Raw genomic sequence first — 14,580 nt, forward strand, 5'->3', positions numbered from 1 at the left:
TAAAAACATGGGGAAAAGTGGCAAATTTAAATCGACAGCTCTGAAGCATGATTTTTGCCTGATTCCTCATTCTTAAACTTTCAAGTTTCATAGTATTACTATAAGTTTACAGAACACTGAAAAGTGGTACTGCAGTGTACCCACTAGTTTCAGCTCAATTATTTGCACAGAGCAAACTGTCCACCTAGCTGTATTGACATGGATATCAGTACCCTATTATTACCTACATAGGAGTGAATTATTAGCTTCCTCAAATGTTGTATGCACAAGCAGATTGGCAGATTATTTTTTATAGTCTAGGATCTTGCTGACGGAAACACTGGCCAGATCCTAGACTAGGCAGATAGTGGAGTGAAGAGGTTCATCATCCTTTATTATCTACATCCTTCTGTCTTGGTCTTTTGCGCTGACAAGATACTTCCCCACCTTTTATATCAAGGACACCATTTTTGGATTGAAGAGACACACAGTCCCTGTTTTATCGAACTTCAGAAGAATTAAGTTCCACTATTGAAACAGTGAAAGACTGAGTAAAACTTTCATAAACCACAGTAACGGATAGAATGGACAAAGGGTAAAATTTGTAGCATATATGTGAATTCGCTACCATTGCTATGTTGCAGTCTGCAGACTATAGCATTAAACCGGTACAGTGAGCATTTAACACTAATATCTTGCATTACTGACATACTTCAGTTCATGGTTTATTTGTTGAGGTATTTTATAACATATAGAAAAGTGTCTAAAACATCAATCTTGTCCTAATGAAGACATAGGGTCGATATCAAACACTGAATAAGGTGTTTGCACATACCAACTGTATAGATATACATGCACGTAGAGCTAGAGATTTTATTGTACTGTATACCGGGTACTTAATTTTTCAAACTTACAAATTTGTAAACAAAGTTTTTTTCATTTTTTCTGGAGGAGGATGATATCCAATTTTTGAATGATTTTGTACATCTTGTACTTTGTTAGTGTGGTCCTACCATTCCCAAACAGTGAGTCATCAAAATAAATATAGATACACACACTGTGCGTCCCCATGACCTTTGATCTCTTCTTTTGTAGACCTTTCCTTCTATATAATCTGGGATTAAAAAAGCTCGAAAACAGTTTAATAAAAGGGGTCTGCTCACACAATTGACTACAAAGAGCTTTGAAAAAAGTTTTAGTTCACACTAAAATGGTAAGGACATGATGTTTGTACGGGTGAAACGACGTTCACACAAAACATTGCGGTAACTTTCTTGCCGAGTTTATTTACTTAAAGCTTTTCTCCTTTGATTTCAAGGCGACGGAAAAAATTTCAGAGTCATTTATTTGGCAAACCATGGTGGGGGCAAAATCAATATGGTTAGGGCTATTATGGACGTCCAATTGGAAGCAAAAACATCAAGCTTTAAGCAGTGACACCTTTGCAGATAGTATGATCAGGTTGTGTATATGTTTACAGTCTGTTGGATCAATGCGAGGACGACACTTTCTTATGAAAGCTCCAACAGCCTATGGTACATCATCAAGACTGTATATCATCCTATTTTTTTTGTCAAATGTTTTTATATTTAATTTTCCAAAATTCAAAAATACACTCATTCATTCATGACATTCATCTGTTTTCATCTCTTTCGAACTTTTCTGATTTTACAGATTATTTGATGATTTCTACTAATTTACAATACAAAGCATATGCTTGATATATACTTTGTAGATTTTGTACTTCACCATATATTTGTCAAATCCAATTAAAATGCTAATGAACTTGAAGGCTCTGTGTGGGTCATGGAAAAGTTTGGTACCAAGAGCAGAAAAAGGATACAACCATTCAGCACCACGGGGGGTGGCACTCAGTAGAGGAGGCCTTATGAATGTTTGCTGCCAAGCAAATGTGGTAGAATAGACGTTTCTGTACCACAGAAGCCTCCCTGACAAAAACAACTATAAAACTAACATAAAAATTAATACTATCCCAGTTTACATGTCAGCACATTTCCACCACACCCCTTCTACTATTTGGTTCATCCCTAAAAGATGGAACTGCTCAATGAACAAGTGGGTAATGTACTTTTTTTCAAGATCGTCTCTTTGATGTGCCTGCTTTCACACTTGCACCCAGCATGTCCTTGCATATTCATCAAACCTGCAAATTATGTGGTCAGAGAACAGCAGAGGTTACACACACAAAACACTGTATGGCGATCGGCCTTGCAATTATGCCCCTCCAGTCACCTGAGCATCAAGTGCTCTCCAGGAACCATCCCGACTGAAACAGAGAAAAACCAAGCTTGTCAAACACACACCGTATCTGCGGCAGACTTCTGGAAAAGTTATGCAAACAAAAATATGGTCCCCGGTGACCTATATGGTTTCACAGCCTTTGAAATAATTCTTTGTTCATTAAATAACATGTGGAAATAACTTAAAATAAACAGTCTTGTTTGTCTATGCTTTATATATCCACTCATTGATACTACACAAAGGTGAGGTTTGAGTACATCTAGCTGTTTGCTCTGAAAAGGTCAGGGGTCATGACATGATGACAATAATATAATAATAATATTTTATTGCTTGCTTGTAAATATAGGATTACATCACATTTGTGGCAATAAAAGTGTGATACAAAAATAAGTTAAAATTTTCTTCAATAAAGATAAAGTATTACAGTATAATAATAGTAGCTAATAATAAATATAACTAGGTATTTCTTTGTTTGTATAAAGTAAAAATATAATCTGCAAGTTGTTCATTAAAAGAGAACTCTTGTTTTGTTAGTAGAGAAATAAGCTGATTTTCAGTATTGTCGTTTGGGAAGTTGATTTTACTGAAAAAGTTCTTTCTTTGGACTTTGTATTTCTGACAGACTAATAAAAAGTGTGTTTCATCTTCAATACTGTTGGTGTTACACTGATTGCAGTATCTTTCAGTAATTGGGGTTTTTGGAACAGTGTGTCTTCCTTTTTCAATTGCTAGATCATGATTGCTAATGCGAAGTTTGGTGAGTAATTTTCTTTTCTCACCTTGTAACTGTGTTAAGTAGGGTTCTAATCTAAAATTATGCTTTATTTTGGCATACATTCTTAGTTTACTATTTTCATCAGTGATCAATTTTTTCCAAAAGACCTCATAATTGTTTGTTAAATTTGTTTTCATTAATCCAGTTATAACTTTGTGGTGTTTAAGTGATGGAGCTTTATCAAGGAGAAAGTCCATTCCATTGTCTTTAATTAAAGCACTTAAACAGTTAAACCAGGATCTATTGTTAGTGTTGTTTACCATTTGCTCCAGAAAAGCTTCTTTAGCGAGATTATAATGTGGCAGTTGTACGATATGAAGCCAGTGTTTAACAATATTAAGTTTGATCTCAAGTAGAAGTGGGAATTGTCCTAGTTCACCCCTCACAGCGGCATTACAAGCTTGTCTATTACACTGTAAAATGTTCTTACAATAAATACCTGTTAATGTATCTTGCATCAATTATTTATAGAATACACAATATTTTCACAATTCTTAATGCTGTTAGCTTTTTATGATAATTTTACGATAAGCTGAGACTTAAAACACTGAAACAATCCTCTTAAATGTAAATAATAACTATTATCATTTTTTATTTATGACAACACCTGCTTTTTTCCCCTTCCTGATAAATATTTCATTTTGACACTTTTATTAGCATGTAATCCCCTTTGATCTTTAAAAAAAAAAAATATTATCAGTTTGACAAAAGAATGACCTCACATCATTCGTTTAAAAATTATGTTCTGATAATGGTTCAATAGAATTTTGAGCTTCTGATATGGTGACTGAAATTTGCATTATTTTTGTACAAGATTGAATAAAACTATATGAGAATAAGACTTGATGTATTTCAATAATGATGAAACTTTAGATCACACATTCATTGCGTTAAATTTAGATTTCAGAACAACTACGAGAATCATTTAGTTGCCTTTCTTGAGGTCAAAGGTCATATTGTATACAGCGTCTACGGTCAGCGGTCAGTGACTCCAGGGAATAGAAACACGATACATCTCCAACAGTTTGTTTGATGTTGGTAACTGATAAATAAAAGGATTAGTTTCTGGAACGTCTTGTTCATCCCACAGTGTGGTACTGGTAGCATGTGTACAAGATTTCCTTTCCAAATCACAGATTGTATAACACCATCTCATTTAGCAGAATGGGCTCCCACTTTACTGATACGATCAGAAATTGGCAGATTTTAACACTTCTTATCCTTTGATGTCACTGAATCCTGATGAACTATTTCCTCAGTGAAACGTGTTAATATGACAGGAGAAGACCCTATGAGATGGGTCGGAATGACTTATTTGAAGCCAGAAGTGTGTCAAGGAGAGCCGAAAAGAGTGAACAATTGCCCTATATTTACACATTAAAATTACACCTGGGTGACTTTATAGTATATCAACAACTTTTTCACTTTCTGTACTACACTTTTGTCAACCAGACACAGTTGTTCTGACTGATTTTTATTCCCATCTGTGTAATATAATTAAATATATACTGAAAAACACTAAAGAAATTAACGACTAATGAAAATTAAGTTTTAGTTATTAGTTATTCATAAATTCTTTCATATAATAAAACTAGCAAGTTCAAGAAAATTTGCCTTCAAAGCTATTTGAAATTTTTACTTCTTTTCAGAAAACCATTGTTTTTTGGAAAATTTTCTTGGACACTGTCATAATATACATAGAATGGCAGATACATTGAATGGCAGGAATATGAATGAAATACTATGCATTTTCAAGGACAATTATGCAGATTGGAAAATCATATTATGCAAGGTCCAATGTCAGTAGCAACTCAAAATTAAAAAAAAAGCTAGGTAATCATTAGATCAATCAATCAGTCACATTTCATGGTCAGTGTTAAACATCAGTGGCAGAATTTTGTTTTCATTTTCCTTAATGGACTAGGGTATTAAATCAATTAAAACCTTGAGATTTTAAAATTTATTGGACCTTGACAGAGCGGCGGTATCATCCAAATTAACATTTATCAGTATCTAAATTTGTAAGTTCATTAACCTATATATTTGTTCATCAATGTTGTATAGACACTATCAACAGTATATTACATTTCCTAAATTAACTTATTCGGGACAGAAATTTTTTATTAATCGATAGAATTAGCATGAACATTCCAATGGTGAAGTTGTGCCCGGAAAAAAAGATGACAGCCCCATTTACCATTGATACAAGGTAATTTATTACAACAGAAACATCAGCCACACAGGGAAATCCCGGTTACATAAGCATGCCAATATGGAAAACAACCCTGCCGAATTTAACCTTGCCGTAATTAAACTTCTCATTAATATTGGAAAAACGCTAAAATACTGCGTAAAATGTTTGAATAGATTTTGCATCACAGTCTAAATGACTGTAACATATGACAAATTTTCCAGAGTACTTTACAAGTAATAGAAAATCGATGTAAATATTTATTGTGTAGGCGGTGTTATAACAGCAGGGGAAATCTGATGAGAGCACTAGATTCTCATTACAATTTACAATCCCACTGACCAGACAACAAGCTACCTATGTCTCAAACACCAGACTCTTAAAAGAACGAATGCCAGCATCAATGCTATACCACAGTGTGAATTTTTGCATTCAATATAATGGGGAATTTCCTGTTGAGTCACAAGCTTTTACTAAAAATATATTGCCCACTGAATAAGACCTATAACCACAAAAGGGTTAAATTTATAAAAACAAAGGACACACACTAAGGAGGTAAAAAAATGTCTCCGGCGACCAAACCTACCACTGTTTTAATGCCAGTGGCTATTATTCTTTACACTGCGTCTGTCACATTTCAAATTATTTTTCTTCACATTTCAAAAATGACGCTTCGGTCTCGATCATTTTATTCAAGTGGAAAACAAATTTAGGCAAATCCAGTATGCAGAAAACGCGTTTACTATGCCCGACAAAATGCTCCGATGCATGTTCAGTAGAGTTTAGCAGGTTTGCGGGTACATACTAAATTAGTTGGTCAGTACTTGTACCGACACTGTAAATATTGAAACAATTTTCGCTTCCCGTGTACACATCTAAATGGCTCTTTCACGATGTGTTGACTTTTTAATTTACGCTAATGATGACTGGGTGGAGAATTATTGCCGTTGAATTACCAAGCTTCATAGTAGTATTGTAGTGTAAAGATTTATTCGATCATTCATGAATAATTTGAACGTGATGGTGACACTGTGTATTCTTGGGACCAACTAATTTGTCACATCAATATTTTCATCATTATTAGATAAACATATGAGAGGTGGGGAACGAACGGATAACGTTTTTAGTGTACCTGACTTCTGTTTCTAACCAATTTCAGACAAGAAAGCATTTACAAATGTTGGCAAGTTCTCGTTACAGCCTAAAAGGCGATGTGCGTTGCCGCATGTTCTACTGAAATAAATCGTGTGTATGCTTGTGGTTGTGTGTGTCCAAGATTCATGACGTCATCATGGCATTCAGCAAAATGGTCATGAACTTACCTGATTCATCAATGAAGTCTTTGATGAGCACATCTATTCTGGGATGTTTCCCAACGAGTCCGTTCTCGGTGGAACCAAATTTGACGACCCCTATGTCATCGTCATCGTCGTCTGCCCACAGCAGCAAACCGTAGTTTTCGCTGGGGTTTTCCAGCCACTCGCGGAACACGTCCGTCAACGGAATCGCCAAGACGGCGTTGTCGCCGGAGTCGCTGCAGCTCCTGAAATCTATCGTGATTTGGCTGCGGAAAAGTGACGGCGTCGCGTCTTGTCCCGTGGTCGCCAGGTAAGGAGTGTGCCAGTATTCGTCGCCTGATCGCCAAACACTGGTAACGTTATTTACATCCCACGGGACAAGTATTTTGGCAACGTTCACCGTGTCGTTGAAGACCTGGTCATATCGATTTTGACTGTGCGATGTGATAACATTCACACAGAATAACTTCAAGGTGGCTTCTACGACTGTACTCATCGGCAAATCGCCGCCTTCATTCGTCGTCCAAGATGTCTCTGTCACAAACTCGGTGACGTTGAACTGTATCAAAATGCGACTTTTGGCAAAATCGAATAAATTTCCGATTTCTGTGTAGTCCAGACGGTGATGGTATTGTCCCAAGCCCCGTATAAACGTGTCATACGTAGGGTACAGCTCGTGAACTCTCTCTTGGTATGTCCGTGGAGTGACCGCGGCTCGGGAAGGCACGGCGCCCCAAGAAATCAGAGAAACAACCACGATGCCGATGAAATACTTCGAGCTAGACGGCAACATTGTTGCCAATGTAGACGCGAGACGCGCGGGGGCCGGGGTGAAACGAGCGTTGTGCTGATCGAACCCACACACCTGGTCAGCGGGCCATGTGAAATGCTAGTCTTCTCTTCAAAATGACCTGTCAGCGTATATTCTCGACTTCCGGACACCACTATCATAAAGTAAACGAACTGTTTTCCGGAACTATGTAGTGCAGGACGCCTTGGTACAACTTTCTATTTCCAACATGTCGAAGTCCACTAGTGTATACACGTACCGATCGCACGGAAGAAATCAAACTCTCTGTCAGCTGTCGCGGGTCGGCTCATAAACGTCCACGGTCCACCCGATCAATTCAAAGGAACGCCACCAATGACAGAATTCCACACGATGTCATATCACGTAAGTCTGTTTACCGAACGGAGAGATAACGTTTCTTATAAGTTGGAATTTCGCCATTCGACGAAAACCGTGTACAATCTTCCTAGTTTTATGCAAATAACACAGCGATGTGTAGACGCGTCTGACGACCAGTCGACTGTGAATGGCTACACATTTGTAAAGTTTTAAAGTGACGATCACGTGACTTATAGTGCTGTTGTTGTCTGGTTCAGATAACGATAGGGTCGTCCCGGTCATGGCGTGCCGAGGCCGAGAAGAGCTATGGAAAGTTTCCAAGTGTATGTTATGCGTTGACGATATGTGATGGTACAAAAACACTATGATGAGATTCATGTACTAATTATGATACCCGTTTATATTATGACGATGCTCATTTACATCATGATGATAGGCCTACTATTTACATTCATGGCGTAAATTATGATGATATAAACCACAGGTCCAAAGGCCATGATTGTTAGTCACAGCAAGAGTGTAAATATTGTTAATGTTTTTAAAATTTATGATTACGAACATTGTTGATAGAAATGTAATATTTCTGTCATTATTGGATATTTTCTCTGAGTAATTTGAGAGTGATGTGCAGAATCTGTGCCAAATTAGTGCAGTTGCAGTGTTTATTACACACAATGTGTAGGCTACAGCTCTAAATTGGCATACATTCTGAATATTGTCGGCTTTCCACCGATTTTATTTCGCAGGAATATTTACATAGCTTTTAACGCTGCCGTTTGTGACAACTCGAAGTAGATTCAGACGTCGTACACTGACAGTGAATCGTAAGTCTTGGCGTCTGGCCCTAATTTTTGCCCCACCAAAGGGAAAAAATGGTAGTTGTAAGTGGCTTGAATAAAAGCAGGGCATTTCTACTTTCACTGAACGCGCGTGTGCTACATATTGTCTCACGCCTGAATCCACTATTAAAGCATAGACCCTAACAACGGATTTTAGGGTATATGATTTAAGCACTGCCTTGAAGTTTCTCGCCCCGCTCATGTTTTTCAAGACCAACGGCGTTTGCTTGCAAAATACATAATAAGTTAATAAACAGACATCTTGATAAATAAATAGAGTAAGTCAATAAATAAATGAAAAAAAATGAAAGTTGGCTATGTATGGCATAAATGTCACATTTATAGGTTCAGATGTACTAACTGAACAGTCAAGCATTATAGTGAATTATCACCATCACCTTATTACATGAAAGAATTGCCAGGGTAGGAAAGAAGTTTTGCCGCTTTTACGCACGTGGGTAAATGAATCTGGTTAGCAAAAAACCCCAATAATAAAGCAAAAGTAAGGCATAAGTGGCCCACGTGTGAGAAGTTCATAAAATGATAATAATCTAAATAACATACTGTATATACAAATAACCATTATGCATAACTAAAATATCTAATTCCACATATTAGGTAGAAATGGTTCAGTCATAAATACGTCAATGTTATCAATTAGCATAACAAATATTTATTAAGATTATAATAACAATGATAATACATACATAGCACAGTGATCAGAGATGCTTAAAATAAAAGTAATTATAATGACTAAATCTTCTAAATAGTAGCAACTTGTGTAATCTCGAAGGTGATAAGTGATGATGCATCAAATGCCTAACATTTCCTGCTGTATTTTTGTACATGTATGTTGATTGAGATCTATAGAGTACTGAGGTATGCCAGATATACAATACAGAAATGAATTGCACAAATCAATGCGAGATGAAACAAGCTCATGGACTTGATGCTTAGTGGCAGACCCATCAGACAAATATTTAAGAACGACAGCACTACAGCGAACATAAAACATGGAAGAACGACAAATCTGAGTAGCCTAGGCTTCATTGTCTAAAACCTCGGTTCCTGTTTTGGCCTTCGTCCATACTGCGGGCGGACGACGGAGTCCGTGGTCCTAGACAATAAAAGAGCTTGAAGTGAGACGTGCTCGACAGAGATCAAGACTTGTTTCAGGGCTCTTTGCCTGGCGCTTGCTAGGGATTGAGACATCGATAATACCAATTATTTGTGTGCCTTTGTTAGCAAGGATATAATTAAACAGAAAAAAATCAATAGGTGGCGCCTATCATCAGTAAGGAAAGGAAATTTAAAGACATGTCCAGTAAGCTCTGACATCTAGAATACATTATTCAAGATAACTTTGTCATCATAATTTGCCAGAGGTAAAGAGATCTACAATCAATGTTATTTTACAATCGTGAATAGCCAGATGTGTATCGGGCAAATGACCAAGCCTTGCGGTACACATGTGCCAAGATGATACGGTAATAAGGTGACTGAACAGAGTTAATGTACTAAACTGTCCATGATCACAAAGATAAGATGACCCCGGGGACAGATAATCAGACTCTCAAACATTTACAATATCTTTTTTGCCTGCCACTTGTGTGACCTAATTTTGCACGGTGACCCCTGGATGTTATTCTTGATTTCGAAACGGAAGTTCCCCGGAAAGTTTGGGTAAAAGTTTAATAAGGCTCTCAATTTCGAGGCGCGCTATCTCGACGGGTCAGACGCACCATCGCCTTTATCTTCAAACATATTGGATACTACTGATAGGATACAAACGATTTACATCACGTAAATAGTCAATGTAAACAAGCGCTGATGCGAGAACCAGGCAAACCATTTCCATGCATTAGGCAAAAAATGAACTGAATTAAATAAAATAAAATAAAATAAAATAAATAAAATAAAATAAAATAAAATAAAGTAAAATAAAATTAAATAAAATAAAATAAAGAAATAAATAAATTGTGCTGTTCCGATAAAATGGTTTTCAAAAATAGGGTAGGTAGGTAGGTAAGTGGGGATTTTTTTGCAAATTATTTTTATTTTAAATATGCATTTTTCAGGGGTTCAGGGCGCTTAAACACTGGCACAACATTTCCAGAAAAACGTATCATACATATGAAAAGAAATAAAAACATAAAAAACATTCTCGTTAAAGCAAAAATCAAATGCCAAGTAACGAACACGTCATTTTACAGATTTTTTCTTTCTTTTCCTTACTTCCGCGTTTACGTAGCTTTAAAAGTTTAGGGTCGGCAGATAAAAAAATAGGGTAAGTCGGATTATCGGAACAGCACAATTTTGTTTTCTTGTGGCTTACCGACGATAAGAAAACAAGCGAGTCAAGAAAAATTTGATAACTTTGTCAAAAGCAGCGTAAAGATATGAAAAAATTACACCATGCTAGCGTTCAGAATCAATATTATCGGTAACCTTTAGGAGAGACGTCTCGGCAGAATCTCAGACAACTACAACAAGTAGTTGTTTTAAGGTATAGAATGTCTATAGGATTGTTCGAGAATATTACCATTTAGCCAGTGTTTTTTCATAACAGAAATAACGACATCTGTTTTTTGAAATAGAAGGGGAGCTACAAACACACAACAGACTTAGTTGTCTTCGATTTCCTAAAACGGAAGCCAACAGAAGTAGGAATACGATTAATAGAGCAAGTGAAAGAGGGCGATAAGTGACTTGTCTCATCAACCTAGTCTACAGTAGTGAGAGCTAACTTACCAATCGACACCCTGGTCTCCAAGCAAAAATAGTTGAAGAAAGCTGATTATTTTAACAGCATTAGGCCCTAACAGATCCAAAATTCAAGATGGGTTCATTAAAATGATTAAAATTACGGAAAACAGGGCAAACCGATCTGCTCGCCAAGATTTTCCTAACATCACTCGTCTCGAGTGTTGGATCAATAAATGGTGATGGAAATAATTAGTTTTCTTCATCCTTTCCTGCTTTAGGGAGCAGATGAAGAACTGATTATGCCTAACATTATTAATTGATCCAAATTTCGGGATGAGTGATGTTAGGGAAATCTTGGCGAGCAGATCGGTTTGCCCCGTTCATGAAAAACTGGGAAAACGATCTTCAGGTATAACTTCTTGTGTAATGTTTGTTCCAAGTTCTCTGTATACATATGGCGACGCATTTACAGGTCAGATTTCTCCCGGCTCTTTCAGCTTTCATCCACACTTCCCTTGCCTCGATGATGGAATACATTACCCGTGGAAGAGATTGCACTTTTGGAATCAATCGTATTCCGCCGGGGGCCTGATTATCGAGCATGTCATGCATCACGAATTACACAATAAACGGAGTTAAGTTTGGATGACAAATGAGCGTTTTTCCGGTGTCTTAAGGTTGAACGCGCCTCAGAGACAGATATTCGGACTCTCAAATTTCTATAATTATTTTCAGATCTACCACTTGTGGGGACTCATTTCAAAGCTCTTAGAAAATGAAAAACTTTCAACGGCTTAGTTTTTCGAAAATCCAAAATTTATTTTCCCCATGGAGTCATTTTGAATTTCAAATATTGCAAAACAGTGTTGGGTAATTTGTTTCGCTAGTCCCAAACTATGAACGGAAATCCCCGATTTGTATTGTTGATTTGGTAAGAGAAAGCTAGGTTGAAAGATTCCTTGTGTGGAAAGTTTGAGCAAATGTTTAAGTCTTTTACTTTCGAGGCGCATACTACCTTAATGGCAGATGAAAAGTCGGACGCAAATAATTCAGCAAATGATGTTTTACAACTTCTCATGTCTATGCCTGAGATAGTTGGAAGTGAATGTATAAAGCAGTTTTGATAGGAAAAAACAACGGTTAATGAACCGAAAAGGCATAGATTGGCGAGGCTATACCCAGACATCGGAGGACTAATTCTCAGTATTGCGTGTGATAACATTACTAAGAGACCGATGGGACCAGTCGGACCAATTCATTCATCAAGGAGAAGATGTTTAAAATATCAAAATATCTTAAAAGGTCTTTTGGACGAGGATTATCTGGACGGACAATAAAATCTCCAGCTATAATCGCACTATAATTATGCACTCTCAATGTAAAATCTTCACTGAACCTGTTCACAGTCTGACCGTTTGAATTCCTATTCCTATATCCCTAAGTCACCTAAACTTTCGCGCGGCGCCGATAAGTTTTAAGATATTGCAGTTGAGCCGAAATAATTAATTATGCAAATGACTCTTAATTATGCAAGATACAACTTCAGAAAACTAGATCTATGCACAAACAGCATTACAAAATTTCATTCACTTCGGCTGTGAACTTATTGAGTCAGGAGTTAAACAGAAGCTTAATCACGGACACAAAAACCACAAAGACAGCCATAGACATATACATCCAATTGTGCAGATCCAGGTGCGGGACGTACGGTAAAATTTGATAATTTTCTTGTGCAGGAGATGATCTCTTAGAGATGGTCTGTCATTTTCAAAATTAAAACTTTACTTTTAAACCGTGATTGCGTTGAAATAATACCACTGCTTCGCGAGTTAAATCATCATTCATACGCGGCGTCTCTGAAAATAAAAGTTATACCGACTTTGAAACTGTACAAACCGACAAATGTTTACGATGAGGAAGATATAACGGAAAGGAGAATCATACATGATAAACGAAATCCTTGAATACAGTTTCATTAAAGAGGAAAATCATCAAAGAAAGGTCAGTCAATCGTCGCTTTCGCAAGGACATCTGACGCTGGGCTCTCTGACACACTGTAGAATCAACCTGAGCGTTTTAAATCGAAAGTGCGCCACCAAGCAGCAGGCTCAGTCGCACTATGTGTTTTGCGGCATGTTCGTGGAGTACATTATATCAAATACTGTGATGTAGCTATACTTACTCGTTAAACAAAACTTAAATGATCGTGATTTATGATATTTCCTTCAGGCGAAAACACATCTTGTGGCTTCCTATTACATAGATGACGGATTTTCAATCTTCTGAATGGCCATGGTATTTTCAATTGAAATTATTATCAGGGTTATTAAATTAAAACCATGCCACCTGTCTGTTCATTGCAAAGTGACAATTTTTTATCAATTTACCGTGAATAGTTCCATGTAAAACAGGAAACATTTCTGAGTATGAAACGTTCATCTCGTTCTAGGGAAATAGCCAAGGTCAGAGAGCTTTTATTTGCTCAAGGAATAAACAGCTACGTAACGGAAAACATACTTAAAAAGAAAGTATGGTACAATTTTGCCAACCTATTGAAAAGCCATAAACGGTGTTTCCTGTAATATACATGGGCCTGCATGTCTGTTTGTACTTTATTCATTTATTACTCATCATTAACAAAATGCTTTGGCATGAGCTGCTTTTAATGCGATACTTGTACTGGTAAGGACAGGCTGATGTCAGAGGAACATAATACCAGTGTGTGAATAGCACTATTAACGGTTGCAGGTTTGTCACTAAGGGAGCCGTCATTATTTATGGCCTAGGAGGGGGAGGTTGGAGGAATTTCATCGGATACTCCAAAATTTCGAGCCCCCCCCTGCCAACCATGATGAATTTCATTAACCCCCCTCTCTAACACAAAAATTTTGACTGACCCCCCGACTTAGAAAAGTTAAATATCAATATATGTACTGGTATTTGTAAATTTTTTTAAAATTTACAACACACCAATAGTAAAGACCTTTCAAATTCTGGTGTACTCTGCTAGATTATCATTGGTTATCTTATGACAGTTGGACAAGGTGAAACCAACACAATGAAATTCAATGTCACAAGAAAATACAGATATAAAAGCTCATGCTATAACCGGTATCAAACAATATAGTATTGTTTAATTTTGATGGTTATCATGACAGGGTTTTCACAAGGATATCTGACTGGGCAGAATTTGAAAGTGCACGGGGAGAACACACAAGAGGCTGAGGGGGAAAGTGTCAGAGGGGGGTGTCCCTATCTTGCGTGGGAAATTTTGAGAAATTGATGTGTGCAATGGTGCAGTCTGGTGCAATCTGAGAGGTGTTTTAAATTTGTTTTTTTACTAAGTAAAACTGTTAGAACACCCCAAAGGGGAGAGCACAAGAGGGGGTTCCCCCTCTCGC

The 14,580-nt window shown here is 37.0% G+C and overlaps 1 protein-coding gene across 1 annotated transcript in view; it reads right to left on the reverse strand.

Annotated features, from left to right (window-relative positions):
- Positions 1–7,834, reverse strand: part of LOC139117066 (ALK tyrosine kinase receptor-like) — a 72,800-nt gene extending 64,966 nt beyond the window's left edge. The window contains 1 exon segment of the mRNA XM_070679899.1: positions 6,530–7,834. Coding sequence (XP_070536000.1) covers positions 6,530–7,298 — 769 coding nt within the window. The 5' untranslated portion in view covers positions 7,299–7,834.
- Positions 7,835–14,580: the final 6,746 nt, after the last annotated feature.

This window comes from Ptychodera flava, chromosome 18 (genome assembly GCF_041260155.1).
Source record: "Ptychodera flava strain L36383 chromosome 18, AS_Pfla_20210202, whole genome shotgun sequence".
In the NCBI taxonomy this organism is placed as follows: Eukaryota; Metazoa; Hemichordata; class Enteropneusta; family Ptychoderidae; genus Ptychodera; species Ptychodera flava.